The sequence below is a fragment of the Hypanus sabinus genome, chromosome 16 (assembly GCF_030144855.1).
Source record: "Hypanus sabinus isolate sHypSab1 chromosome 16, sHypSab1.hap1, whole genome shotgun sequence".
NCBI lineage: Eukaryota > Metazoa > Chordata > Chondrichthyes > Myliobatiformes > Dasyatidae > Hypanus > Hypanus sabinus.
The window spans coordinates 28,267,210-28,292,986 of record NC_082721.1 but is presented as its reverse complement, the minus strand read 5'-3'; the positions used below and the strand labels follow the sequence as shown (position 1 = coordinate 28,292,986).

The 25,777-nt window shown below is 39.1% G+C and overlaps 1 protein-coding gene across 2 annotated transcripts in view; it reads left to right on the top strand.

Annotated features, from left to right (window-relative positions):
- LOC132406153 (hippocampus abundant transcript 1 protein-like) overlaps nucleotides 1–22,845 on the top strand; it is a 70,785-nt gene extending 47,940 nt beyond the window's left edge. For both annotated transcript variants that reach the window (XM_059991421.1, XM_059991422.1), the window contains exons 6-12: nucleotides 1,279–1,497; nucleotides 3,087–3,200; nucleotides 5,550–5,621; nucleotides 5,826–5,938; nucleotides 12,744–12,841; nucleotides 13,932–14,098; nucleotides 15,170–22,845. In XM_059991421.1, the coding sequence (XP_059847404.1) occupies nucleotides 1,279–1,497; nucleotides 3,087–3,200; nucleotides 5,550–5,621; nucleotides 5,826–5,938; nucleotides 12,744–12,841; nucleotides 13,932–14,098; nucleotides 15,170–15,382 (996 nt within the window). In that variant the 3' untranslated portion in view covers nucleotides 15,383–22,845. The remainder of the gene's footprint in view (nucleotides 1–1,278; nucleotides 1,498–3,086; nucleotides 3,201–5,549; nucleotides 5,622–5,825; nucleotides 5,939–12,743; nucleotides 12,842–13,931; nucleotides 14,099–15,169) is intronic.
- The last annotated feature ends 2,932 nt before the right edge of the window (nucleotides 22,846–25,777 follow it).

Genomic DNA, 25,777 nt, shown 5'->3' with positions numbered 1-25,777 from the left:
CCACTGTTTGAGTAGTGGGTCAACCCCACCCCCCCACCTACCCCTCCCTACTACAGGAGATGCTTCCAGCTAACAAAATAGTTAATTTATGAACACAGTTCATTTATTTTTAAATTCAGATAAAATTCTTAAAACAAACTTAAAACTCAGGATTTCTATCTTGTATAAGGTTTCAAAATTACAAACTATTTCTAAAACACAGGCACGATTTCTGTAAGCTTAAAAAGACATACCCAAGAGTTGCAAATGAATGAGTCATCCATCACAGAAATTGAAGGTGAAGGAATGGATTCTAATCACTCCATCAATCTTCTTGTCATTCCCAACAAGCCCCTCTGCTCAGTAACATTTATACTGGTTTTGCTGCTTGGTGACTTCACATGATATTTGTTTTTCAAATACCTTAGCTGGGAAATTTACATCAATGATCTAAAAGTTTCTGTAATAGAGACTGCAAAATTAATGCTGTGTGGCTTGACTTTCTGAGTACACAAATTTCCCAACTATTGATAGATCAGCTATTTGACGTGCTAAGTGATAGCTGGCAGACCAGTCTGATACTTCATTGAACTAAATATCTTACTAGTGTTGTTTGGTTTGATGCATGCCCATTTAACATGGGTTTGTTTCAACTCTTGAGCAGCCAGCCCTGTGCCTTGGGCCAGCAGTCCATGCTCTAGGCAGTACTGATTATTTGAAAAACTGTCCTTTAACTTAAGATGAATAATAATTTTCAATTTACATTAACAACTGAAGACTGGTTCTTGTTTACAACAAGATGACTAAGGAATATTGGTTTGGAGTTAAATTATTCAAAAACAACTCAACCCCGGTAGAGTTTTGAGTTAGAGAGCTGAGATTGGTAAAAAGGATCTGGGCCCTAGACAGTGAATATCCATCACACTTGGTGTATCTCTCTAGTGATTGGAAGGATGAAAGATAAAGTTCAGTGAAGAAAATTCCAATGGGGCTTGATAAGCTAAATGCAAGGATGATGTCTCTCTTAATGAGTTGTCTAGAGCCAGGAGTAAGCCTTCAAAACCTAGATTGGCTAGTCAAGTCAGAGATTATGGTGTTTTCACCTTTAGCATTAAAGTTCTCCCCCCTGAAATGAAGGATCATTTTGTGGGGAAAAATAATCAAGACATGCATAATCAGCGTTTTTAAAGTGTTGTGATAACTGAATAGTAGACCAGAGATGTGACAACGGATGTCTTTCTCCTGTGACTTTTTTTAATATCTAAAGTAGATTCAAACTTTTTGTTCTCTCTATTGAAGGTATCTGCAACATTTGCAGCTAGTCTTGTGACCAGCCCAGCTATTGGAGCATATTTATCCAGGGCATATGGAGATAACTTAGTGGTAGTTCTTGCCACTGCCATTGCCTTGTTGGACATCTGTTTTATTCTTGTGGCTGTGCCAGAATCTTTACCAGAGAAGATGAGACCTGCTTCTTGGGGTGCACCGATTTCATGGGAGCAAGCAGATCCTTTCGCAGTAAGTATCTGAATTCATTCACCAACCCATTCAATTGCATTGATTCTTTCACCTCCTCTTACTTGCCCCTCAAACAGGACACCTCTAAGGAACACTGCATTGTCTCCCACACCACCACTAACCTATTGACTCTGCAGATCTCCCAACCACTGCCACCAACCTCATAATTCTCACATCTAGTACCTTCTGTTTCTACCTCCTATCCAAGATCCACAAACCTGCTTGTCTAGGTAGACCCATTGTTTCAGCTTGTTCCTGCACCATTGAATTCATATCGACATACCTCGACTTTATCCCGCCTAGTTTATTGTCTTCCTACCTACATCTGTGACACCTTACATGCCCCTGATCTTTTCAAAGATCTTGCAAGTGGAACAAGTGCTACACCTACTTCTACACCTCCTCCCTCACTACCATACAGGGCCCTAAACAGTCCTCCCAGCTGAGGCGACACTTCACCTATGAGTGTGTTGGGGTCATTTATTTACTATGTTTGGTGCTCCCAATGTGGCCTCCTGTATATCGCTGAGACTCAACATAGATTGGGAGACCACTTCACCAAGCATCTGTGCTCCATCCACCATAACAAGTGGGATCTCCCAGTGGCCACCCATTTTAATTCCACTCCCCATTTCCATTCCAATATGTCCGTCCATGGTCTCTTCCACTGTCGTGATTAGTTCACACTTAGGTTGGAGGAGCAACAGCTTGTATTTTGTTTGGGTAGCCTTCAACCTGATGGCATGAACATCGATTTTTCAAATTTGCGGTGATGCCTCCCACCCACCCCCCTCTCCATTTCCCATCCCTTTTCCCTTTCTCACCTTTATCTCCTTGCCCATCCATGGCCTCCCTCTGGTTCTCCTCCCCGTCCCCCCATGTTCTTTCTTCCCTGGCCTTCTATTTCTAGCACCAATCAACTTCCCAGCTCTTTACTTCATCCCTCTGCCCTCCAGGTTTCACCTATCACCTAATGTTTCTCTACCCCTCCCCCACCTTTTAAATCTATTCCAGCTTTTTTTCTCCAGTCCTACCAAAGGGTCTCGGCCCAAAACGTTAACGGTTCTTTTTTCCATACCTGGCCTGCTGAGTTCCTCCAGCATTTTGTGTGTGTTGCTCAGATTTCCAGCATCTGCAGATTTTCTCTTGTTCTTGCCTTCCCTTTCTTGTCTGCCGTCTTCAGCAACTGAATATGAGAACGTGTCCAATTTGTTACCTCTTTAAAAAGCTTTCAGGTGTTCTCATCTTCATCACCAAACCAAAAAAGATCAATTAATTCATTTGCCATTGAGTGTTTGTTTGTCCTCTTGACACCAAGAAGGGAAAGTGCTATGTTGTACATAAGTGGGTGATATTCAAGCACTTGAACTCAGCTGACTCTTGTTTAAGTGATTTTTGACAAGTATGTGTCTTCGAGAGTAGGGATTGGAAACAGGAAAGAAGTGTACAAGGTGCTGATTTATTCTGAGTGCTGTTGATATTTGTAACCCTACCCCCCAGTAATTTTGAAATTCATGTGGAGTAGAACAGGATCCTTTGGCTCAGTTTGTCATTTTCATTGAGTTGTGTTTCTTCTCATTTTGTTCTAGTCTCTGAAGAAAGTGGGTCAGGATTCAACTGTCCTGCTGATCTGTATTACAGTATTTCTATCGTACCTGCCTGAAGCAGGCCAGTATTCCAGCTTCTTTCTTTATCTCAGACAGGTAAAGTAGTCCAATAAAGCTCTTAAGTTTTGTAACGGCGGATTTGTGCACTAATTATACATTTTATTTGTGCACTCCAGCTTCATCTCACTAATTCTGTAGCTAGATGTCCCATTTGCCAGGATAATGCTATACAAACCAGCTTCTGTTCTTACTGTTGCCCATCTGTTTTCCCCTCTGAAGGTAATACAGTAGACTTGATATGCAGTCACTGTCTTTTTCACAGATGATGTGGTTGAAATTGATACGCCCAACTCAGTAACAGAGTAACAAGGTTGCATCCTTGGTTTGTAGGACAGTATGACACATGAACCTTTTGTTTTAATGCACAGTGTTTCATTCAGACTCTTGAAATAGATTTTGTTCACAATTTAATTTATTGAATATTGATATTATTCCAGTAACCAACTGGAATGCTGTTAATGTTAGAGGTCTGTTGAAATTAACTATATAGCCATGTATTTAATAAATCAATGTTTTTACAACACTTTTGATATGATTTGGTGCCAATTTGTTAACTTGTGAGTCATTGCTAGAAATGGTAAAACCACCTTTTTCAAAATGCATTAACAGGAATGTAGAGATAAAAATAGAAAATACCATTAACCACAGAAGCAGAGTTAATGTTTCATTTGGTTGATCTTCAGAACACAAATGAGTGAACTGGGTGTGATGAATTTGAAGTAATGTTTCCAAAATGGGCTGTAATCAATACTGGATAATTGTTTGCAAAATTATCTATCAGTTTCAATTTGTGTTGGACATTATATTGCTTTTATCACTGGTGTGCAAGCAGTTTCCAGTCTTTCTGCTGATGGTCTTTCTAATTGCATGGCTTAGTACAGAGGCTATTAGCATCATCTGAGTTGAAAGCTTTGAGGACAAAGATCCAACTTTGAGCTTCAAATATAGGCTGAATTTTCAATTTTGATTACTGACGGAATGATGGATTAGCACCTTTTTGATGAGACTGCATCTGTTTAGCTAATGTCCCTGATGGAGAATAGCAACCTGCTTTCTTAATTCTACCTGGCTTTCCAGCCTCAGCAAAAACAGATTGATCAAAGATTCCACCAAGGTTTTTAGATATTCGTTGACTGGCATTTTAGCAACTGTCTTTGGTAAATGTATTTTATGAAATGATTTGATATCTACTGAAATTATGAAGGTCTTCCAGAAGTTCCCTTTTACACAAAGGGTTTTAATGACTTAAAAAGAAATAAAGCATTACATTAATACTAATGGGACATACAGGAAAAGATTTGTCAATGTCACAATTTGGTAAAACTTGGGAATAAGGAAGGGGTGAGCGCATTGAGGCTTCCCAGTAGTCAGATGGAATTAGAGCTGGTATGCAAGTAAATTTCAGAAGGGCAAAAGCAAAAAGGTTTTAGTAATAGGATAGCTTTCCCTGTAGTGAGTTTGGTGGCTTTAATGCATAGGGCTTGGAAAGGGGTGTATTTTAAAATTTGTTTATTATTGTCATATTTACTGATGTGATAAAACTTTGTTTTGCACCAATCAATACAGACTATTTTGTCTCATTGATACATCAAGGCAGCACAAGGGAGGTGCAATAACAGAATGAAGACTGTAGAGTTACAGTACAAATGCAGACATTGTTCAAGGCCATGATGAGGTAGACTGAAGTCAAGAGTCCATCTTGTATTAAGAAATGCATCAATAGTGTTTTAAAAGAAGTAGACACTGGGCAGTAGTAGACCTTATGTTAGGGAATATGCATGCACAAGTGATATAATTATCTGTTCAAGAACCCATTGGAAACAATAGTAAGCTTAAAGGTAGCCATGGGAAAAGTTAAGGTTGCCCTTGAGAGAGGGTTCTAAGTTGGAGGAAGGCTGATTTTTAGTATAAGACAGGACTACTGGGAACAGAGGAGAAAACAATGTCTAGATCAGGAGTTCCCAACCTTTTTATGCCATGGACTCCTGCCATTAACTAAGGGGTCCATGGACCCCAAGTTGGAGCTATTTAAAAACAAGATAGTAAGTGGTAAGTGTCATATGCATTGTTGGGCTTCAAAATATCCACTGCTTCACCTTTGTTTATCTCTTCAGTATTTTGTTTCATTTTTACTGAAGGAGTCTTGTTTGCAGGAAATTGGTTAAAATGTAGAAATTGTAGTCTGTGGACTGGGTGATCTGGGCAGTGTGTAGGCATTTAAGGAGATATGGATATTCACAAATAATCTTGCCCCTTTTCTGGATCTGGAATGGTGGCAAGGGGTTTGTGTAGAATACAAACATCAGTCTGATGGTAATTTTTTACGCTGTAAGTACATGGAAGCTATGTTTCTTGTTCTATTTATTGTGCTTTTTTGTTCTCTAGGTAATTGGATTTTCCTCAGAAACTGTAGCTGCTTTTATTGCAGTTGTGGGGATCCTTTCCATTTTAGCTCAAGTACGTATTTGCTGCTTGTGAAAGTTGTATTTGAAATGCATTATGTTTACTGTGATCCATTTACTTTAGTGTTTAAATCCATTATTGAATGAGGTAACGCTGAAGGAAATGGAGGAATTGTGCTGAAGTTGATTTGTTTTCCCATCATTCTGACGTTTTTTTTTATTGCTCAAATGTTCATTTCTCTGGTACTTTTATTTGCAGACTGTGGTGCTAGGTGTCCTTATGAGGTCAATAGGGCATAAGAACACTATTCTCCTGGGCCTTGGCTTCCAAATTCTCCAGCTGGCATGGTATGGCTTTGGGTCCCAGCCCTGGTAAGTTTTCTGTGTCATCTGAAGTATTGATCAATATACTCTTTATTACAAAGTAGTTTGTGTGAGCTGCGCTTTTTTTAAAAAAGCGATCAGTTTTGTTTCTGCAGTCTTCATAGAAGATAGGCATGTAAGATGTCCTGTATATAATAAACAGTATTTTAATATAAAATTCTTGGATCCAGTAAAAGAGCTGCTGTAGAGGAAATGATAACTCAGGAAAGAGCAGCAATGGGATGGCTCGTCAATAGCTGATAGACCTGATGAACTAAATAACCTGAAGTGTTGTATTTACTGGAGTAATATCAGATGCAGGTGTTTATTCATGGAAGAGTAACGTATGATTCTTTCATTTGTAATTTCCTTGTTTTACGAAAAAAAAGATTTAAAGTACTTGTTTCCAGAGTCCATTCAATCAATATTCAGCCACAAAGGTTGACTAAAGAACTAGGTTTTAATTGCCATCTCAATCATAGAGGCTTAGGGAAGGGTTTTCTGATCTTGTGGCACCAATGGCTGAAGGAATTGTCCATCTTCCAGTGGATCAATTAAACTTGATCATGGTTAAAGAAGTGAGCTGGCCATGATTTAAGAATGTTGCAGAGCTCAAAGTAGGTCATGGGGATATGTAAGGGATGATAAATTTACATTGAAGCATTGCTTCTGTGTGCAGAGTTGATCAGCAAACATTGTGATGATCGGTAGCGATTTGGTGCAATTTAAGATGGAGTTATTCCCAGAAACATGAGCTTCCAGAATGTGAAAAGCAAGGTGCAGAAACCTGTGAGTCAAGGTAGGGGTGGAATAGGGAAATTAAGAAATCAAATGATGGAATGATAAGTGTTTTAAAAGCTCTTAATAGTAGCACTGAATATGTTGATTGTTGTATAAAATAGCAAGATCATCTTGAAGAAGAGCAATGCTAAACCCAGAAAAGCAAAAACAAGCTAAAGCAACTGCTACCACACAAAGTGGTTTATAACACTTCTAAACTTGTAGTATCTTGCTAATCAATTTTGTTTTTTCCACTTTTAATTTGCGCTACAAGTCATTAACAGCATTCAATAAGCTCAGCTGTGTTCTTTCATTAAGGTCTTGGCTGTCAACGAGACCAGCAGGTAAAATAGGAATAAGGAAAGGAAAGATGATACAAACTTCTCAAAGTGTATTGTGTATAGTGCCTTGAAAAAGTATTCAGGTTCCCAGAACCATTTTCACATTTTACCGTCCCACTTGCTAAATTTAACATATATTCAGGTAGGTTTTTTTTTAATCTACAAAACATTTTACCTCATGTCAATTCAAAAGAAAAATTCCAAAACCTGGTAACAATTTACTAAAAATTAAAACTAATTGTGAGGCTGAAAATGTATTCATCCCCTTTGTAATTACTCTAACTTATCCTAACCAGAATGAAGAGGAATGAGCATTCAAGAGAATCAGGGAAATGATAATGGAGATACACAAATGTAGGAGAGGATATAAGACCAACTCAAAGGCACTGAACATACCTCATGGCTCAGTGCAGTCCATCATGAAAGAGAAAAATGAAACCATGCCACACTGCCTAGGTCAGGCCTTCCCTCCAAACCTAGTCACTGGAGGAGAATGGCAATTGTAAGAGACTACTGTGATGCCAACAGTCACTCTGAGTGCGCTGCAACTGGAGATGAAGTTCATGGCTCCACAATCTCTAAGACTTTGCCCAAAAAGGATATTTATGGAGGAGTGGCAAGGAAGAAGCCCTGACAGAAAAAAAGCATATCCTTGCTCATAAAAACTTTGCAAAGTATCACTTAGAAGATACTGTAAAGATGTGGAAAAAGCTCTTGTGGTTGGATGAGACTAAAATTGAACTCTTGAACCTCAACATTAAGTGGTATGTGTGGTGTAAAGTTAACATTGCGCATCAGCCAGGTAACACCATCCCTACTGTAAAACATGGTGGAGGTAATATCATGCACAAGGACTGGGAATCTGGTCAGGATTGAGGGGAAGATGAATGCTACTAAATACAGAGATCCTAGATAAAAACCTACTAACCTCAACCAGAAGGCTTAAACTAGGGAGGAAGTTTGTCTTTCAACAAGACAATGACCCAAAGCACAATGTCAGAGTAACCATGGAGTGACTTTGAGTGAAGAAAATTGATGATCTTGAGTGGGCCAATCAGAGTACTGACCTTAACCTGATCGAGCATTTCAAGCAAGATTACTGTCTCCGGCCCACTCCCCTACTAACCTGGCAAAGCTTGAGTGGACATTGAAGCTTTGGACACTACCTCACTTTTTATTTAATATACAGTATTTTTTTCCACCTTTTTTTTAATCTATTCAATATATGTGATTGATTTACTTGTTTATTTATTATTATGTTCTATTTTATTTTTTTTATTTTCCCTCTGCTAGATTATGTATTGAACTGCAGCTGCTAAGTTAACAAATTTCATGTCACATGCTGGTGAATAAACCTAATTCTGATTCTGATTCAAATCTTGCTCCATGTTGTGCAAAGCTGATAAACGTATCCTAAAGACTACCGGCTGAAATAGCTGCGAGAGATGGTTCAACTAAGCACTGAACAAAGGGGGATAGATATTTTTGAACTGCTGACATTTAAGTTTTTGAACTTTTTGTTTTTCATGCTGTGTGAATTTTCCTGTTTTCTGGGCTCTACTATTGGGGTGGAGGGTGGGGTGGGAGGAGCATGTAATTCAGGAAAAAATTCTCAGTTAATTTGATCTAAATCCCTGGTTGTAATACTTAAGTGAAAAAAAGTTTGGGGGCTGAATACTTTTGCAGGTACTTACCAAACATAGTCGAATGTTGCTAGGGATGGAAAACACCTGTCTTTTTTGGATGAGTTCTCCTAAATCTAATACAGGTTACACTCTCTGCACTGACATTCACACCACTCTGAGGTGATTTCAAAACTCAGATCACCATTACGTAATATGTTAGAGTAGACTTTTACTGTACTGTCAGTATATCAAAGTCCTAACTGGCATCTGATGTTTCCCATATTCCTAGGTGCTTTTTTTTGTCTAGTTGATAACTGGGTCAGTTTTCTGTTGGGCTAAACCATGAAGGCTCACAACATCACAATCTCTGCAATTCACAAAGTTGCAACATCTAAGTTAGCACTATTTTCCACATGCTTGCACTCTCCATTTCAATCCCTGCCTCCTTTGGAAGTTTATCTAGCATTTTAAATGCTTCTCTATTTGCCGTGGGGGAACATTTTCATGTTCTTTCTGCTTTAGGTTAAAAAGTTTCTCAAATACCTAAATTGTACTTAAAGCTGCCATTAAATATGTTAATAGAAACCATTAAATATATTTGCCACTAGTTCTACATTAGTACAATTCCTTTAATTTCTTCCTTTCTGCCCCTTTGGAATTAACATAGTTCACCCGTGCAAGCAGCACATAGTGGAGTGACTCGGTGTCCTTTTTATTCCAGATATGAGTATCAGGGTAGGGATGCCTTACTGCAGCAATACATAGTGAGACTAGATTTAGAGTATTGTAATAGATACTGAGTTCTGTACTGTATTTTTAGCTACCTGAATTGGGGAAGAATGTTCTTGCTATGGGGATAATGCATCAGTTGGGCCTGTATTTATTGGCATTTAGAAGAATGAGGGGATCATAGAGAAGTCTAGAAAGTTGTAACAGAACTAGGCAATAAATACAAGGAGGATGTTCCCAAAGGTTAGAGATTTTGAGTACTCCCTGGCCTTGGGTTATTACCAGTGAGAACCAAAATCAGAAAGAACCTTAGAGGGAAGTAAATCTCTAGAATTCTTCATTACAGAAGACAGTGGAGGCCCAGTCATTAAGTACATTCAAAGTTCAAAGTACAGTTGTTATCAAAGTATGTATAAATTATACGACCTTGAGATTTGTCTGCTCAAAGGCAGCCACAAAACAAGAAACCCGAAAAAACCCAATTTAAACATGCAACAACCAATGTGCAGAAAGAGAAAAGCAAATCATGCAAACAGTACAGCAAGCATCAGTATTCAGAACAAAATTGAATCCATAAACCCAAAGTAGGTCCATAGCCTCAGTGTCAGTTCATTACACAGTGGGGTAAATCACTGCAGAGGTTGTAGATACTAAGCCTAGAGCAGCTGGAGCACGACACAGCCTCAGCCCTGATGAGAGTGGAGTAAAATGTCGCGGAGCAGAACCTGCTCTGATCCTTGCCTCCAGTCCCCACACCCTGCCTTTTTAGTCCATCTATCCCAGCGTTTAAATTGTCCAAGGGCCGGGTCGACTCTAGCACTAGGACCAGACTCCATTGCAGTGGAATGAAAGGATTATCATACAAGAAATGTTTGATGGCTCTGGGTCTGTACTCGCTGGAATTCAGAAGGATGAGGGGAGATTCTCATTGAAACCTTTCAAATGTTGAAAGGCCTAGACAGAGTAGATGTGGAAAGGATGTTTCCCATGGTGGCAGAGTCTAGGACAAGAGGGCACAGCCTCAGAGGGGCTCCCTTTCAAAACAAATGTGGAGGCCAGGTCATTGGGTGTATTTAAGGCAGAGATTGTTAGGTTCTTGATTGGGGGCTGGGGTTGAGGAGGAGATGGGGGAGAAAAGGATCAGCCAATATTGAATGGCAGAGCAGACTCGATGGGCCAAACGGCCTAATTCTGCTCCTATGTCTTATGGTCTTATGAGACACTCTGGGCTGGCCTGTACTTGATGTTTTCAAATCGGCCTGGCACTTAGATGGATCCAACCTCATTTCAACCCTCTCCAATTTTTCTTTGCTTCACTGTCTCCAACACCATCTTTGACTCCAATTTCATCTCAAACATGCATCATCCTTGCTCTGAATCAGTCTCAACCTGCACGCCTTGACCCTCAGATTGGCCTCACTCCCCTCTTCATAGTTCACAGTGATCGTTTACCACAATTTTCCACATAAAATGTGTTATTAATACACTACTTAGTCATATTTCTTGCTTTGAAAACTGCCAATAAGGTGTCACCCACTTTCAGTAGTGCCATCTTAAATCAGAAGAAAGCAATAGATGTATCTCTTAATAATGAAGGGGAATAAAAGGATGTGGAAAGAAGGAACAAACTGGTTATTGAAATAGATGAGCAGCTATTGTATGGTGTTGTAAGGTGGAATAGAGCAGAGTAGTCAACTTCTGTTTTCTACATATCTGTACATAAAACTTATGTTTGCTTTAGTATCATTGTAAGTGTGCTGATTGCCTGCAGTATAATAAATGTACTATTTGCTTTCTCCATCCCAGGCCTCCCCTCCTTTTCCTTTCACATCTGATTTTCTCACGCAGCCAAAACCACCTGCTCCTAGCTCTCTTCCCCCGAGGAACAGAGCAAAACTATTTGCTAGTATTTGCCATGTCAACAAAAAACCTTGGAGTTGTTGGGTTTAAATCACAGCTGACTGGTTGTAAATTTAATCTGGTACAAACCAGCTGTACAAAATTAAAGTGATGAAGTACTGCCAGCTGAACAGTGTAAATGGAACAATTAGCTTGCCTAAGTATATTTCACTGCTGCATGTAGAGTATTGAGTGATGATAACAGTAGTGAGAATGTTCCTTAAAAACCTACAAACCTCTAAATAAATGAAGTTGTTCTTTTTATAATACTTGTGTTCACTCAAATGGTTTTTAAACATGTTACATCGAGTAATGGTTAATGAAGCATGGTAGTTTTATCGTCTGTGTGAAAATCAGTTGTTTGAGTACAACTAGGTTTCGTGACTTGGCCTATTTTTCTTACAATAGGATATTGATGTAAATGCACAGGTTCACAGGTTATTAGGAAATGTAGTAGTCATCCTGCAGCTGCTTTCCCACTTGACTTTTTCATATGCAATGGCACTGAGTTGCTGCTTGCCATGCTGCAGTACAGGTGCCTGAAGCTGATTCGCTTCTTGTACTCCTGGAACTAACTTCTGTATCTGTTTCCATGGGTCTGCAGAAGGACTTAGAAAGATTAAGAGAATGAGCAAAGAAATTGGCAGATGAAATACAGTGTATGGTCATGCACTTTGGGAGAAGAAATAAAGGCACAGACTCTTTTCTAAATGGGGAGCAAATTCAGAAATCGGCAATGCTGAGGGACTTGGGAGTACTTGTGCAGGGTTCCCTAAAGGTTAACTTGCAGGTTGTGTTGGTGGAAAGGAAGGCAAATGCAATGTTAACAGTAATGCTGGGTCTTTACAAGGCATTAGTCAAACTGCACTTGGAGTGTTGTAAGCATTTTCGAACCCCTTCTCTAAGAATGTGCTGGCATTGGAGAGGGTCCAGAGGAGGTTCATGAAAGTGATCCTGTGAATTAAAGGAATAATGTATGAGGAGGAATCTGATTGAAACATATTAAATATTGAAAGGCTTAGACAGAGTGGATATGGAGAGGATGTTTCCTGTCGCTGGGGAGTCTGGGTCGAAAGGGCATGAACTCAGAATACAAGTTCATCCCTTTAGATGAGGAATTTATTTAGCCAGAACGTGGTGAATCTGTGGAATTCATTGCCATTAGATGGCTGTAGAGGCTAAGTCATTGGGTATATTTAAAGCAGTTGATAGGTTCTTAGTAAAGCTGTCAAAGGAGGCAGGGGAAGGGAGTTGAGAGGCAAAATAGATCAGCTGTGATCGAATGGTAGAGCAGACTTGATGAGGCAAATGGCCTAATTCTGCTCCTATGTCTTATGGGTCATGTTTGCTGTCTGAGGAGTGGGGCACTTAAATTATACTGGCTAGTTGTTCCAGTGTTTACCATTTGATACACTAAATGCTTTTGTGTTGTTCTTGCAGGATGATGTGGGCAGCAGGTGCTGTGGCTGCGATGTCCAGCATCACCTTCCCGGCAGTCAGTGCCCTTGTTTCTCGGAATGCTGACCCAGATCAGCAAGGTAGGAATTTTCCAATGTCTCCAAACTGCACCCTGTCTAGACCAAGCTATTTTTAAAACTTCCTGAAGTTGCAATCAGAGTAACTTGATATAATTAAACATTGCCAGCAAGCAAGTATGCCATTCTTTGTGCCTTGCTTGCCTGTATTCCGATCGGGTGAATGTGAGAAGTTTTTTTTTGCTTTTTTTTATTGTAAGGCCCTGTAATGAATCCATAAATTTGAGGAACCTGGTGAATGTTTGGGCTGTGTAGTTGGACGGCATTACATTGAGGCTGATTGCATTGACAGTCAGTTGTAGGCAAGCAAGGGTGGAAGAAGTCACTCTGGCTTCAAAGTTCAAAGAAAATGTATTGTCTGTGCATGTATATGTCACCATATAGTACCTTGAAATTCATTTTCTTGCAGGCATTCACTGTAGAACAAAGAAATGCAATGGTCAATGAAAATACACAAAGTTTCTGTCTCCAATCACTGTTCAATATTAGCTGTGTTGCCTTTTATAGCCAATCAACCTGTTAACACCTTACTTAGAAACATGGTCAATGGATATGGTAGTGCAGTGTTACTACCATTTATGGAAAATATCCACAGGGAAGTTCCAGTGTTTCTGTAGGAAATGAAGGAAGGAAACTATTCTCACCATTGAATGATTTGAACTGGTGGGGTGGGGATACCAGGATTGAGAAGGCATGATCTAAATTTTTTAACTATACAGTTAGGGGAAATGTGCACAAGTGAATGGGCAGGAGAAATTTAGACTTGTTCTACAAACAGTAATTGATGCTTTGTCTCTGGAGGTCGTAAGAAAATGTGCTAGAGAAGTTAAATAGCCTGTATTGTTCTTGTGGTAGTATGTATCAAGGGCATGAGCATAACACACAAACTGCTGGAGGAACTCAGCAGGTCAGACAGCATCTATTGAAAGGAACGTGGGACATATTTATTATTTCAACAATTGCTAGAACAATTTTAAGATTACTGGGTGCAATTTCAGAAAGTAAATTTTCATTCCTTCATTAGAAAACAATGACTTTAATATGAAGTTTTTAATTGTTATATATTTGAGTTGATCTTTCCCTGTTTCTGCAGGAGTTGTACAAGGAATGATTACTGGAATTCGTGGGCTTTGTAATGGTCTTGGTCCAGCACTGTATGGATTTGTATTCTACCTTTTCCACGTGGAACTAAATGAAATGGACGATGTTGATAACCCTGGTAAAGTTCCAAAAGGGAACATGCAGAATCCCACTGATGAGGTAAGGAAAATTTCCTTGTCTATGCATGTCTGTTAGCTATATCCACTATAGTCAGCCTGTAACGTTTTCTTTAAAAAGAAGGCTGCATGGGACTTTTACCTTTACAAGTAGTTGTATGGTATATAAATCAAGTTACACTTTATAGAACACTATTTAGGCCTCAGCTTGTATACTCTGTCTGTCCCTTGAGAGCTTTGCCTCAGAGTGTATCAACCCATTGCATATATGCAAGGGTATGTACCAGAATGGCAGCAAAAATAAAGGGAAAAGGAAAACTAATTAAATATCCTGGGCCTTGTGGTTTTAAATAAGTATTTAAGAGCAGTGGTATGAAAAAAAAATGAAATATTAGAAATCCTCTGTTGAGCCGTATCCATGGAAAGAGAAACAAAGTTAGCATTTCGGTTTGATGATTGTTTAGAAGGATCATCTACTTGAAAATGTTTCTCTTTCCCTGCAAATGCATCCTAACCTATTCAATGTTTCCAGCATCTGCAGTATTTTATTTTTGGGAAGAGTAATTGTTGAAGTGTTTGAATACACTCAATCTAATGTATTCACAGAAGTATAGATGCCCTAAAAACTTGCGTATCTTCCTGCTTCATCATTATTAAATGATTTGAGTCACTTCCGACAGGCCTGACTGCAAGGAAACTGATGGAATTTGGTGCTGCAATACTTGACTCCATTTGGCATCCATTTAAATTACTTGAAATTGCAGAGCTTTGTGATGAAACAGTTGAACCCAAGGTGTTTTGCTTTCTGTATCTTGCTCAGTCATCACCACTTAAGTCAGATCAGCTAATTCGTATTGTAACCATGTGAGACAGCAACTTGCGGAAGTCTACTTGTTCATATTTGCATGCTAAAGTCACTGCAGTTTCAAGTACTTCACAGCTGGATCTCAGTATTATATGTTTTAAATGTAAAAGTTCATTATTTACTTTCTAATAGTGCATCCCCTAGTAAACACATGTAACAAGGATATTGAAACAAAATGTTTATAAAGAATATTGTTATGTTGGTAACGTATAGTTCTACTGACCCCTTTTTTCTCCTTGTTCTTTTCAGAGCACCATAATCCCAGGACCTCCTTTTCTCTTTGGAGCATGCTCGGTGTTGCTTTCTCTGCTGGTTGCCTTGTTCATCCCTGAACATAGCGGTCTCCCTCTGCGTTCTGGCAGCTGGAAAAAACACAATAATGGGTCCCAGGGTCATACGCACAGTCCACAGAGCACAAGCCCGGATGGAAAGGAACCCTTATTACAAGACAGTTGTGTATAATGGTGATGAGCTGCCTATCTAGTGCAGCTCAAGATGGACGTGGAGGTCAGACATGGCTGTTGACCCAAGGTTTTCATTTCAGAAATACTGATACTTTCTCTGAGTTATTCAGTTCAGAGTTACATCTATTGATTTAAAGTTTAAAAAATGGTTTTCTCATAATGCCTTCTGGTCCTCCACCTATTCAACTTATTGGAGTCTGGAAAATCTTGGGTTGTTTGTCATTAGGTACATCTCCAAATCCCGTAAATGCAGGATTTCATTTTTTTTTATGCCTTGTGCAAGACACCAGAAGTCTGTTACAATAGCTTGGCAAGTTGCTGTGCTACTTACACACAAATGTTTTTTTTCCACATAGTGCTATTATTGGGGCTTCCCAGAAATATCATCTTGTAGGTGGCCACAAGCTTGGTTATAATGCCACTGAAATTTACAAAAATCGCAAAAAGATCCATTTAAAATTTCTTCTCACTGGACAAATTCGGAATGTTCTGAATTCAGATATCTGACAATCTGCTGTAGGTCTGTATTAGTGAAAGGTAACCAAACGGAGTGGCGGGGCAAACATAGAAGTTTTGGGTGCGAATGGTGTGTATTAGATGTGTATGCTAATACTGGCTTTTTGGTCTATACGTAAATATCTAATGCTTTTTAAAGCAGCACATTGGTATTTGAACCATAGTCTCTAATCAGTACCACTTATTTGGATGGCACTGTGAACAGCTATGTTGCTGTCTTCCACTTGTGTACACTTGGTACTTACTCATTTTGGTTTCCTGTTGGTACTGAGATTCATCCACTGACAATTTTTCCCAACCTGGTGAGCTTTCCCTTATGGTGAATTAATGTTTCCAGTCAGTCATTGTGGAAATCCAGAAGGTATGAGGAAGAAGGCAGAGGGAGCTGGTGAACAAGTCAAGTGCCCCATTTGGTACTGTGCAGAAACTCCAGTTTCTGATCAGTCTCGTTATTTTTTTTGAGGGAGGTGGGAAAAGGAAGCCATACAAACAACTGATTCCCAAGCCAATCAACACCATTCATTAGAGTTGGCTGTGATCACTTTTCTCAATCACGTCAGAAACAACAATTCACCATATTGTACTGTAGAAACTCTCCGGTCTAAAAGTAGTTGACAAAGGATGGATGAGTAACTCACACCTTGCTTGTTCTCTCTGCCTCCAGCTCCTGCACTTGCTCACTCTGTCTAGCGCGATCTGATTCGCAATAATTGTGAGTCATTTTGCTTGTCAATGGTTCAGGAGTAGAAACTGCTGTTCCAGTAGACAGCCTTTGGAGGATGATATGTACCTGGTTAATTCCCCTAACTTTAAGAGCAATCGTAATCCACTGTGATAACTAATGAATTCAAAAACCATTTGGATTTTTATACCCAAGTTATATATAGCCCTGAATGAAAGTTTCATGGTATACCAGTCTGTTTCAGTCTAACATCAACCTATTTTTCTACGAGCTCCCTTTGACAGATTCTTGTAGACTACCATACAAGTCTTAAGTAATGTTTTATACTGTGAGGTTCAATTGCACTGGTATTAGAGTTTAGGCTGAGTTCTCTTCCTAGTTACTCTGCTATGTAACAGCTGGTGGGGAGGAAAATGTTTGCCTCTACATTCATGACCACTCGCCCCTGTGTTCAAATTATTCAACTCTCACCATGGACATTGTCGTTTGAGTGAACTATGAGAAAGTGTGCATGGCTTGTAAAGTGTAAGCCATGAAGACCCTCTGGTCAACCTGAATACTGGCAGTTCAGAATTATTAAGGGTACATGTGCATTTGAGTAATCATTGTAAAGAAAACAAGATGCATGTTTTGTCGAGGATGAGCTGATACAATAATTATCATTGCTTCCTGTGCTGGAAATGGCCTAGTGTGCTATCACCATTTTCAGAATAGCCATTTCTCCCCCTCCAATACACTGCACAGCTACATTGTAACTACCCTGCTCTTCTTTGTGCACTTTTGATTCAGACTGCAGGTCATTTGCAATATGAAGTGCTGCTGAAAGAAAGAAATTCACCTACAGAGCTCTCTTGGCATGTGCCTCCACTATCTCCAGCATCTGGTTCTGTTATTAACAGTGCCATTGTTTTCATTTGCCATTTTTATAGCGATTGTAAAATTCATTTTCTGTTTTGTACTTTTATATTTTGAAGTTAATTAGAGGGGAGGTGGGAGAGAGGACATTGAAGCTACCTTTGTGTAAGCTAGTGATCTGTGTTTATTTTCTCTATGAAAGGCTAATTGGCCTACTTAAGAAATGGTGCAAAAGCTATTGAATCTTTACCATAAGGTCAGTCAGTGTTTTTCCTCTACTCCCCTCTCTCATTGCAAGTATATAGAAGTAATTTAGTTGTTGATATTTGTGGGGAGTCCCTGTGAAAACTTAACAATCATAATATATTTTGTGCAACACAATTGTTCACCCCCAATACTCTAGACTTTACTAATGGTTTTGAAAGAGCCGATGTGCTGTAGCTAAGTGTCTCATCACAAACACCAGACCTTTAATGACTGAAACAGGTTTCAATTATTTTTAATTACATAACTCTGTTGCATACCAAGAAAAACTTAAAATTGTGCCCTGTTGACTATTACAAGCTGTAAATGACTTTTTTTTTTGCGGGTGGGGGGGGTGTGCTGAGGGAAAGCTTCTTGAAGGAGATAGAAACACTATGATGCAATATCCAGCAAGGGTCCAAAGCAAATAGTTTGCTTGCCACCAGGTTGTAGAAAATGGACATGTTCAACAAAAAAACACTTTAAATTGACAAATTATGACTTTTGATTAGTATTTAATTACCCATATGACGAGTAAAATCTGATGGGATAATAAGCTTTGATGCTCCAATGTGGGCATTGGGAGGTTATTATAGACCTCAATGGATAATTGTACTTGTAACAGTACACTAAAGTTCAACAAGTTTGTGTAACATTTACTGTAAAAGTTTATAGTGACATTATAGAATTATATTAGATATCTACATATGCCAAACAATATTACAATTTATCTTTAGATTTTTCTTGTGCGCCAGTCAAATTGGCCTTAATATGTGTGCTATTTTAGAACTGGTCTAAGGTGGGCATTATTTTTGAAGCCTTTTCAGGGTTGGTGTTGTACTTCGCACCAAAAGATGTTTATCTAAAATGTTTCAGCTGTTCTTCGTATGCTGTCCAGTGAGAGTTTGGGCAGTGGCTGAGCGTGTTGGACTTGCCTTCATTGGAAGCTGGTAGATAAATGTGGGAACTTGATGGTAATAAGCACTTAAAGCATCATAGAACTTTTAATTGGTCAAAGCAAGATGGCTGTGGAGCTCAATATATTTTGGTTCCGGTGTTTGGTCTACAATGAGATTAGAATTGAAGAATATAGGGCTGCAGTTGATTTGTTCATGCATAAACTAGTGTGTGAGCACAGGGTTATAAAATCATCCTGTGCTGAACCCCACATGATGACTGCTGTTGAATTCCATTGTCATTCTGGTTTGGTCTATTCAGCTTGTTGACCCTCACTAACTTTTATGTGATGAGTTGCTGTATCAGTGGATGTATGGGACTGTGAAAATTCCCACTGGGTTTTCAGATTCAGGATTTTGGAAACATTAAGTACGGTCCAGCTAAATACTAGCTTTGAAATGCCATTGCTTCTGAAGTTACGATTTGCACTTGCATTAGCAATAGAAATGTTTAATTTCATGGTGAAAGCTGGTCTAATGGTTAATAAAGAATTTGAATTCTCAGAATGTACTTCATATGGAAGTGGGGAGAGGGAATCCACTTCAGATATGACAGCCAAACCTGTTTCTGTGCTTGCCTGTACTTACCTATAACCTGTAAGCTAAACTAGGCTGAGTTTGTCAACATGTTGACACCCAGTGATTTGGAGCAGCTCAGAATGTACAATAGTCTAGTCTATCAAAACATCACTTAGCTGTAGATAATCTACAGAATCTACTTCAAAGATCTAGAAACTAGGAAAAACAACTTGTCGTGATCAAAAGCTTCTCTTCTCACAGTAACAAATTCTTTCTCTGGTAAAATGAATTGAGTTGGAAGGTAATTAGGTGATATAGTGAGTTATGTAATTATTGCTGTTTAGCTATGTTCAGGTAGGCGTCTGCCCAAGCTGGTGCTCAAAGAAAATACTGAGTGATCTCAACAATAATTTTACCCTCCCTTATCAGCTGGGAGAGCAAAGTTCATAAATGGGCTTTGGATGACATTTGCGAATGGTGCTTAGTGATCAGCTGAGGTAATTTTCTAAATATCCACTTTCACCCATCCTATCTACCTCTCCCGAGGTTGTCTTTTTATAACTGGTATATGAAAAGCTATGTTTATGTTTGCTTGAAGCTTTTTGCAAAACGTTAATTTTGTTTTCAAGAGTATCTACTGGATTAACTGATCCTTGTTGTCAGAGTTTAGTTCTGTCCCATCTGCACATGTGGAGAAACTGTTCAAGCAGTGTTATTAAATGGAATAATTTAATCATGCATTTTAGAAATATATTTTCCTGTTCAAAGCTTTGCTAATTTAGAAGTTTCTAAGCAAGCTTAATTGTTGATGCAGATACTGTGATTGTCAAGTTTCAAACCTAGGCAAACCCATCAGTGGAGGTCATATCTTCAGCTATTGTCACAGCTTGGCATCATAAAATAGTGATCAGCGCCAGGCTGAATTAACCTGCATTGTAAAAGGTGCTGCTTTTCTTAGTGAAATGTTAAACCAAGACCCAGTTTGCCTCTTGAAAGGATGTAAAGGTTCCTATGGCATTGTTGCACAGAAGAGTTGGGACATTACCCTGATATTGTGGGCTAGTGCCTATCTCAACAAAAAAAAATACATTATCTGGTCAGGAGCACTTTACTCAGTTTTACAGCTTCTTGTGCAGACCATGACTGCTTTTCTAATGAGCAGTTATGGATACACTTCAGGATTTCTTCTCTTCGGGAGGCCCGTATCATGGGCACTATAGAAATGAAAATCCTTTTACTACTTTAAGGAGAAAATCATAGTACAGTTCTAATCCTGTCACGTACTTCATTGCTTCTGTAAGATTTAGCTTAACAAAGTGCTGCTTATCTAGCAGCAAATCACCTTGCAATCACACAGAAATGTTGAATGAGAATCGTGCTGAAGAGGTTATTTTTCTGGGTAGACTAACATTGAAGAAGAAACACCGGCCTGTTTTGTCTTAGTAGTATTGACACTTGTTAGATTTCACTGATCTATTGAATACAGTAAGATGCTGCATCTTTTTTCTGTGCACCACCTCCTGTTTTTACATATTCTTCAGCACTGTGTGATTCTGCATCCAGGAATTTGGAAAATGGTGTTGGCTGCTCAAATGTTTCACATTCTTCATCTTTAACTTGGGATGTTGGAGGACTCAGCTACTGTCCATTTCCCTCCCTTCCCCCTACATAGTTGCTGTTTCAGCTGCTGAGTTCTTCCAGTATCTTGTGTGTTGCTCCACTTGTAGCATCTGCAGTCTCTTTTGACTCCATATTCTGTTTGACTAGTGCATTCATCAGTTTTGTCTGTTTCTACACCCGCCCCCCCCCCCCCCCCAGCCACTACTCTGTACTAGTTGGACATCTTATGGGTGCCTCCTTCCTGTGAATCCTGATTTCAGATGCAGCCCAATAAATTTTTTTTATGCTCTAAAATAGGAGTTCCCAATCTAGGATCCATGGACTCCTTGGTTAATGGTAGTGGTCCATGGCATAAAAAAGGTGGTGAACTCCTGCTCTGAAAGGTGAAAATGTCTACGTTTGTACTCGTCTTGGCCCCAATACATGTAATCACTCCCTACAAACCTGTGAATCCAGGATTGTTGAAAAACTTGTTTCAGAAGAAAGGTTTGTGTTTAGATTGTTCTGACTTCAGTGTGATTTACATTAGGTCATATAGATCTGCTTTGAATTGAAAGTCTGGATTTTCTTATACAGCATTCTATCCACTATATACATTGAATACTCCATGGCCAAGGAATTTGAAAGATGTTTGGATGAGACTACAAGTCTGGCTCAGCTAAAGCTCTGTACGTAAGCTGTATTGTATTTAGAAGAGTGACCACTTTAAAATGCAGGGGAGGGGGGGCACAAAGTGGTTAAATAATCTACTGGAATGGACTCAGCTGGCTGAGCAGCATCTATGGTGGTGGTGGTGGGGTTCAGGAGTGATGAAGGAATTATCAAACTTTCTGATCATATCTGCATCCACACACACACACACAAACCCACCCCCCCACCCCTTGACCCACTAAGTTTCTCCAGTAAATTGTTTGATGTTCCACGTTCCAGCATCAATGGCCTCTTACGTCCACAGAGTGGCTGTATCTGCAAAGTACAGCAAAAATAAAGCACTTGAAAAGAGCATGATTGGGGAAGATGATATCAAGATATTTGATGTCAAAACAATTTACCTGGCTAGTTTTGAATTGGCTTGATTTACTCGGGTGAGAGTTTAAAATTAGTCATTGTTAATGGGTGATTTTTATTACACTCATTCCTCCTAAAATTTGTTATCAGTTATTGAATGAAAGGTATGTCTTCATGCCGATGCATTGTATCAAATGAAATACAGTTTTAAACAGGAATCACTGACATTATTCAGATGTGCAAAGGTAACATTATCCAGGCTTTACAGCGCTTCAGGAAGTGCATCATGGATTTGCATCTGGAGTTCTGCACTATGAGCCAAATGCATTTTAGCTGAGCAGTTTGTGTCAGCCATACCTCAGTGGGTAAAGCTCCCGTGTACCTGAGGTGGTGGCTTCAAGTCACCCCACCCAGAATCCTGAGCATGATGTATGTAGTGCCAGTGTCAAGGAAGTGCTATGTTCAGAGCTATCATCTGTTCATCGGGACACTAAATAGGGATCTCAGTGTTTCCATGGCTAGAGGGAGAATATTGTATGGAGGGGAGTGAGGTTTGCTTCCCATGTTCAGGCCAGCATTTATCTCTCAGCTGACGAGTGATTATTTAGTTATTTATCTCATTGCTATCCTGTGGCCATTGCAAATTAGCCACCATGTTTCTGACATCACAGCAGTGACTAAACTTCCAGTGTTTCATTGGTTGTAATGTGCTTTTGAAGTGACCTGAAGTTACATCAGTAGCTTTACACAACAAACGAGCCATAGTTTTTGGTATTTTAACATAACTGCACATCTCCAGCTTTGTACCGGAAATTCTATGAAGCATATCTTGCCAAGTGAAAAGCCCTGTTCTAAAAAGCAGCTTAAAAGGTCAACTCTCTAACTTTTCAGACACTGGGTTCAGTACTGCATCTGCAATGATTATATGGTGTAACATTTTAATTTGTCTCTGGAGGTTTTGTTAAAAGCTTGTTGCCTCCTACAAATGTGCCTACCAAAACTGTACAAATTGTAAATAGGAATTGTCAGAAAAAAGTATTTATTAAAATGTACATGAATCTAGCTTGACTGCTTCTGCCTCTTTGTTAATTATACCGTGGCTACGTTTCTCTAGAAAATAAGTTAAAGAGTAAACAGGTAGAAAGTTAACTTATTTGAAGTATAAATACGTTTGTCTTCACTTGGGAGGGATGGTGGGTGTGGGCAGGACAAGGAGCCATAAACACAAGGAAAAGTCGCGAATATAGTAAATCTCCATTTATGCAGCATGCTTGTGACTTCAGACCAGCAGATTTTCTGGGCTATAATAATAATTAAATTAGCTAATACTTAAGTGTTGATGGTAACAATTCTAATTATTTATTTCAAGGTGTTACATAATATAATAAATGGGATTTTTTTTTAAAAGGACTTGTTAAGTTTACAGGGTGTGTAGGGAAACACTACCCTGTGAGCCAGTGTGGAATCATTGGGATTTTTAAATAATTTCATCAGCAAATTGTAAGATATTTGCTATAAATCTCACTGGTATTTCAGAATAAATGTCTTTTCACTGAATAGTTAAAATGTGCCCTCACTCTCACAGGTTGACGTGGACGACAGTTTTGCATTTATATATGAATGCTCATCTCTCTAGTTAGAGGAGGAAAATTGCATGGAACGGTAACTCCAGCATTGAACATTTGGGCTTGATGGCTAATTTGTGCCATTCTGTTATTTTATAACCATCTAACATGATTCAGTATGGTAATACAATGGTTGGATACTAAAACTGATCCAGTGTGAATTAATAATGGAGTTTGAAACGAGAGTTCAAATTTCAATATGGCAGCTGTGGAATTTAAATTATTATTCCATTTTATTTTTAAAAAACATACTAAATGTGATGGTTATAGAACTAACAGATTGTTGTAAAATCTTATTTTGTTCTTCAGTAAAGAAAATCTGCCCCTTATTACCTAATCTTGCATTTATTTGCTTCAGACACAGATGATTCGTATCTACAGTTGACTAGTCAACAAATCATTTTCTGGGGAAGTTGGAGGGAAGTTTGCAAATCCTGAAGAATTAATATTTTTGAGTTGTAGGTTTGGATACTTTTCATAGCAAGTGTTATTGGGTGGCAAAAAAAAATAGTGAATCTGGAAGGATTTGAATGTTTATCAACTTTTTAGTTCAGAACTTCTGTAGAGACATTCAAGAGTTTGATGGGTAAATTGGGATGAACTGTTTGCACTGGCAAAATGTCCAGTAAAAGAAAGCCATAGTAGCAAACATTGAGAGTTATTAATGCAGTGAGTTGTGCTCAGGAACGCACTTCCACTTGGGGTTCAATGGGAACAGAACTTGATAAGTACTAAATGGGGAGAAAGTGCACATAAGTGGATGGCATTCAAGAGCCTTTCAAAAAGACCACAGGCTAGCAGTTAAGGAATCAAACCTGGACGTTTTCTGCTTTTTTTTTTGCCTATCAGTTCCACACCATAATAAGGGAATGTTAAATTGCTTTCGGATGAGGTGTTAAACTGATACCTGTTATTTTCTGGAAGGTTAATGATTTGCTGTTTAGTGATTTTGGTTGAAGGAGCTCTTGTGATTAGAAATTTCAGAATTTTTTTCAGAAGCACATTTGAGACATGCTAGGGATCATAAATGCCTCTGTAAATGCAAAGCACAGCCCAAGTACATCTATTAAAATATTCCCTTTGATGGAGTTCATTAGCATATTAATCAGTTACCCAGATCAGCAGTTTGTGGATACCTGCTAATGGCAAATGACTGTCTGCAGATGTTATGATACCTCAAAGCATATTCCAGGGATTTTAAATCACTTTTAGGATCTGGGTGTGGCTGGGAAGGCTAGCATTTATTAATTGTCTCTAATTTCCATTCAGAAAGTGATGATGAGCCAGGTGTTGAACCAAGTGAGCGCAAAGGTCCAGCAGTGCACCATCCAAATTTGGATGATGTGCAACTTGGAGAGGAATCAGTAGGTGGTGGTGTTTCCCAGCAACTTCTTCCTTTGCTGTTGGTGTTAGTGTCGTGAGTTTGGGAAGTTGTGGTGCAAAGTAATTTTATTATCAAAGTACGTGTATGTTACCATATTCAACCCTGACATTCATTTTCTTGTGGGCATACTCACAGCTATAGAATAATAACCCGTAACAGAAAACATTAATGAATGAAAGACTGCCCAACTAGGATGTTCAACCAGAATGCAGAAGAAAATAAACTGCAGATTACAAAAAGAAGTAGTAATAAATATCGAACATGAGATGAAGAATCTTTGGAAGTCAGTCCATTGGTTGTGGAAACATTTAAAGGATGGAACAAGTGATGTTGAGTGAAGTAAGAGCCTGGTGGTTGAGGAGTAATACGTGTTACTGAATCTGGTGGTGTGAGTTCTGGAGCTCTTGAAACTTCCTGATGGCAGCAGCAAGAAGAGAGATGACATGGGGTCCCTGATGATGGAAGCTGCTATCCTACAATGGTGTTTCATGTTAGATGTGCTCAGTGGTTGGGAGGGTTTTATCCGTGATGGACTGGGCTATATCCACTACTTCTTGTAGGATTTTTCCATTCAAGGGCATTGGTGTTTCCATAACAAGCTGTGATACAGCCAGTCAATGTACTCTCCACGATACTTCTATAGAAGTTTGTCAGTATTTTAGATGTCATGCCTAATCTTCGCAAACTCCAAAGAAAGTAGAAGTGTTGCCATGCTTTCTTCATAATTGCACTTGTGAGCTGGGCTCACAACAGGTCCTCCGAAATGATAACACTGAGGAATTTAAAGTTGCTAACTCTCTCCACATCTGATCCTCCATTGATGACTGGTTCATGGACCTCTGGTTTCCTTCTCCTGAAGTCTATAATCAACTCATTGGTCTTGCTGACATTGGGTGAGAAGTTGTTGTTATGACACCACTCAGCCAGATTTTCAATCTCCCTCCTTTATGCTGATTCGTCACCATGAGGCCAATGAAAATGGTTG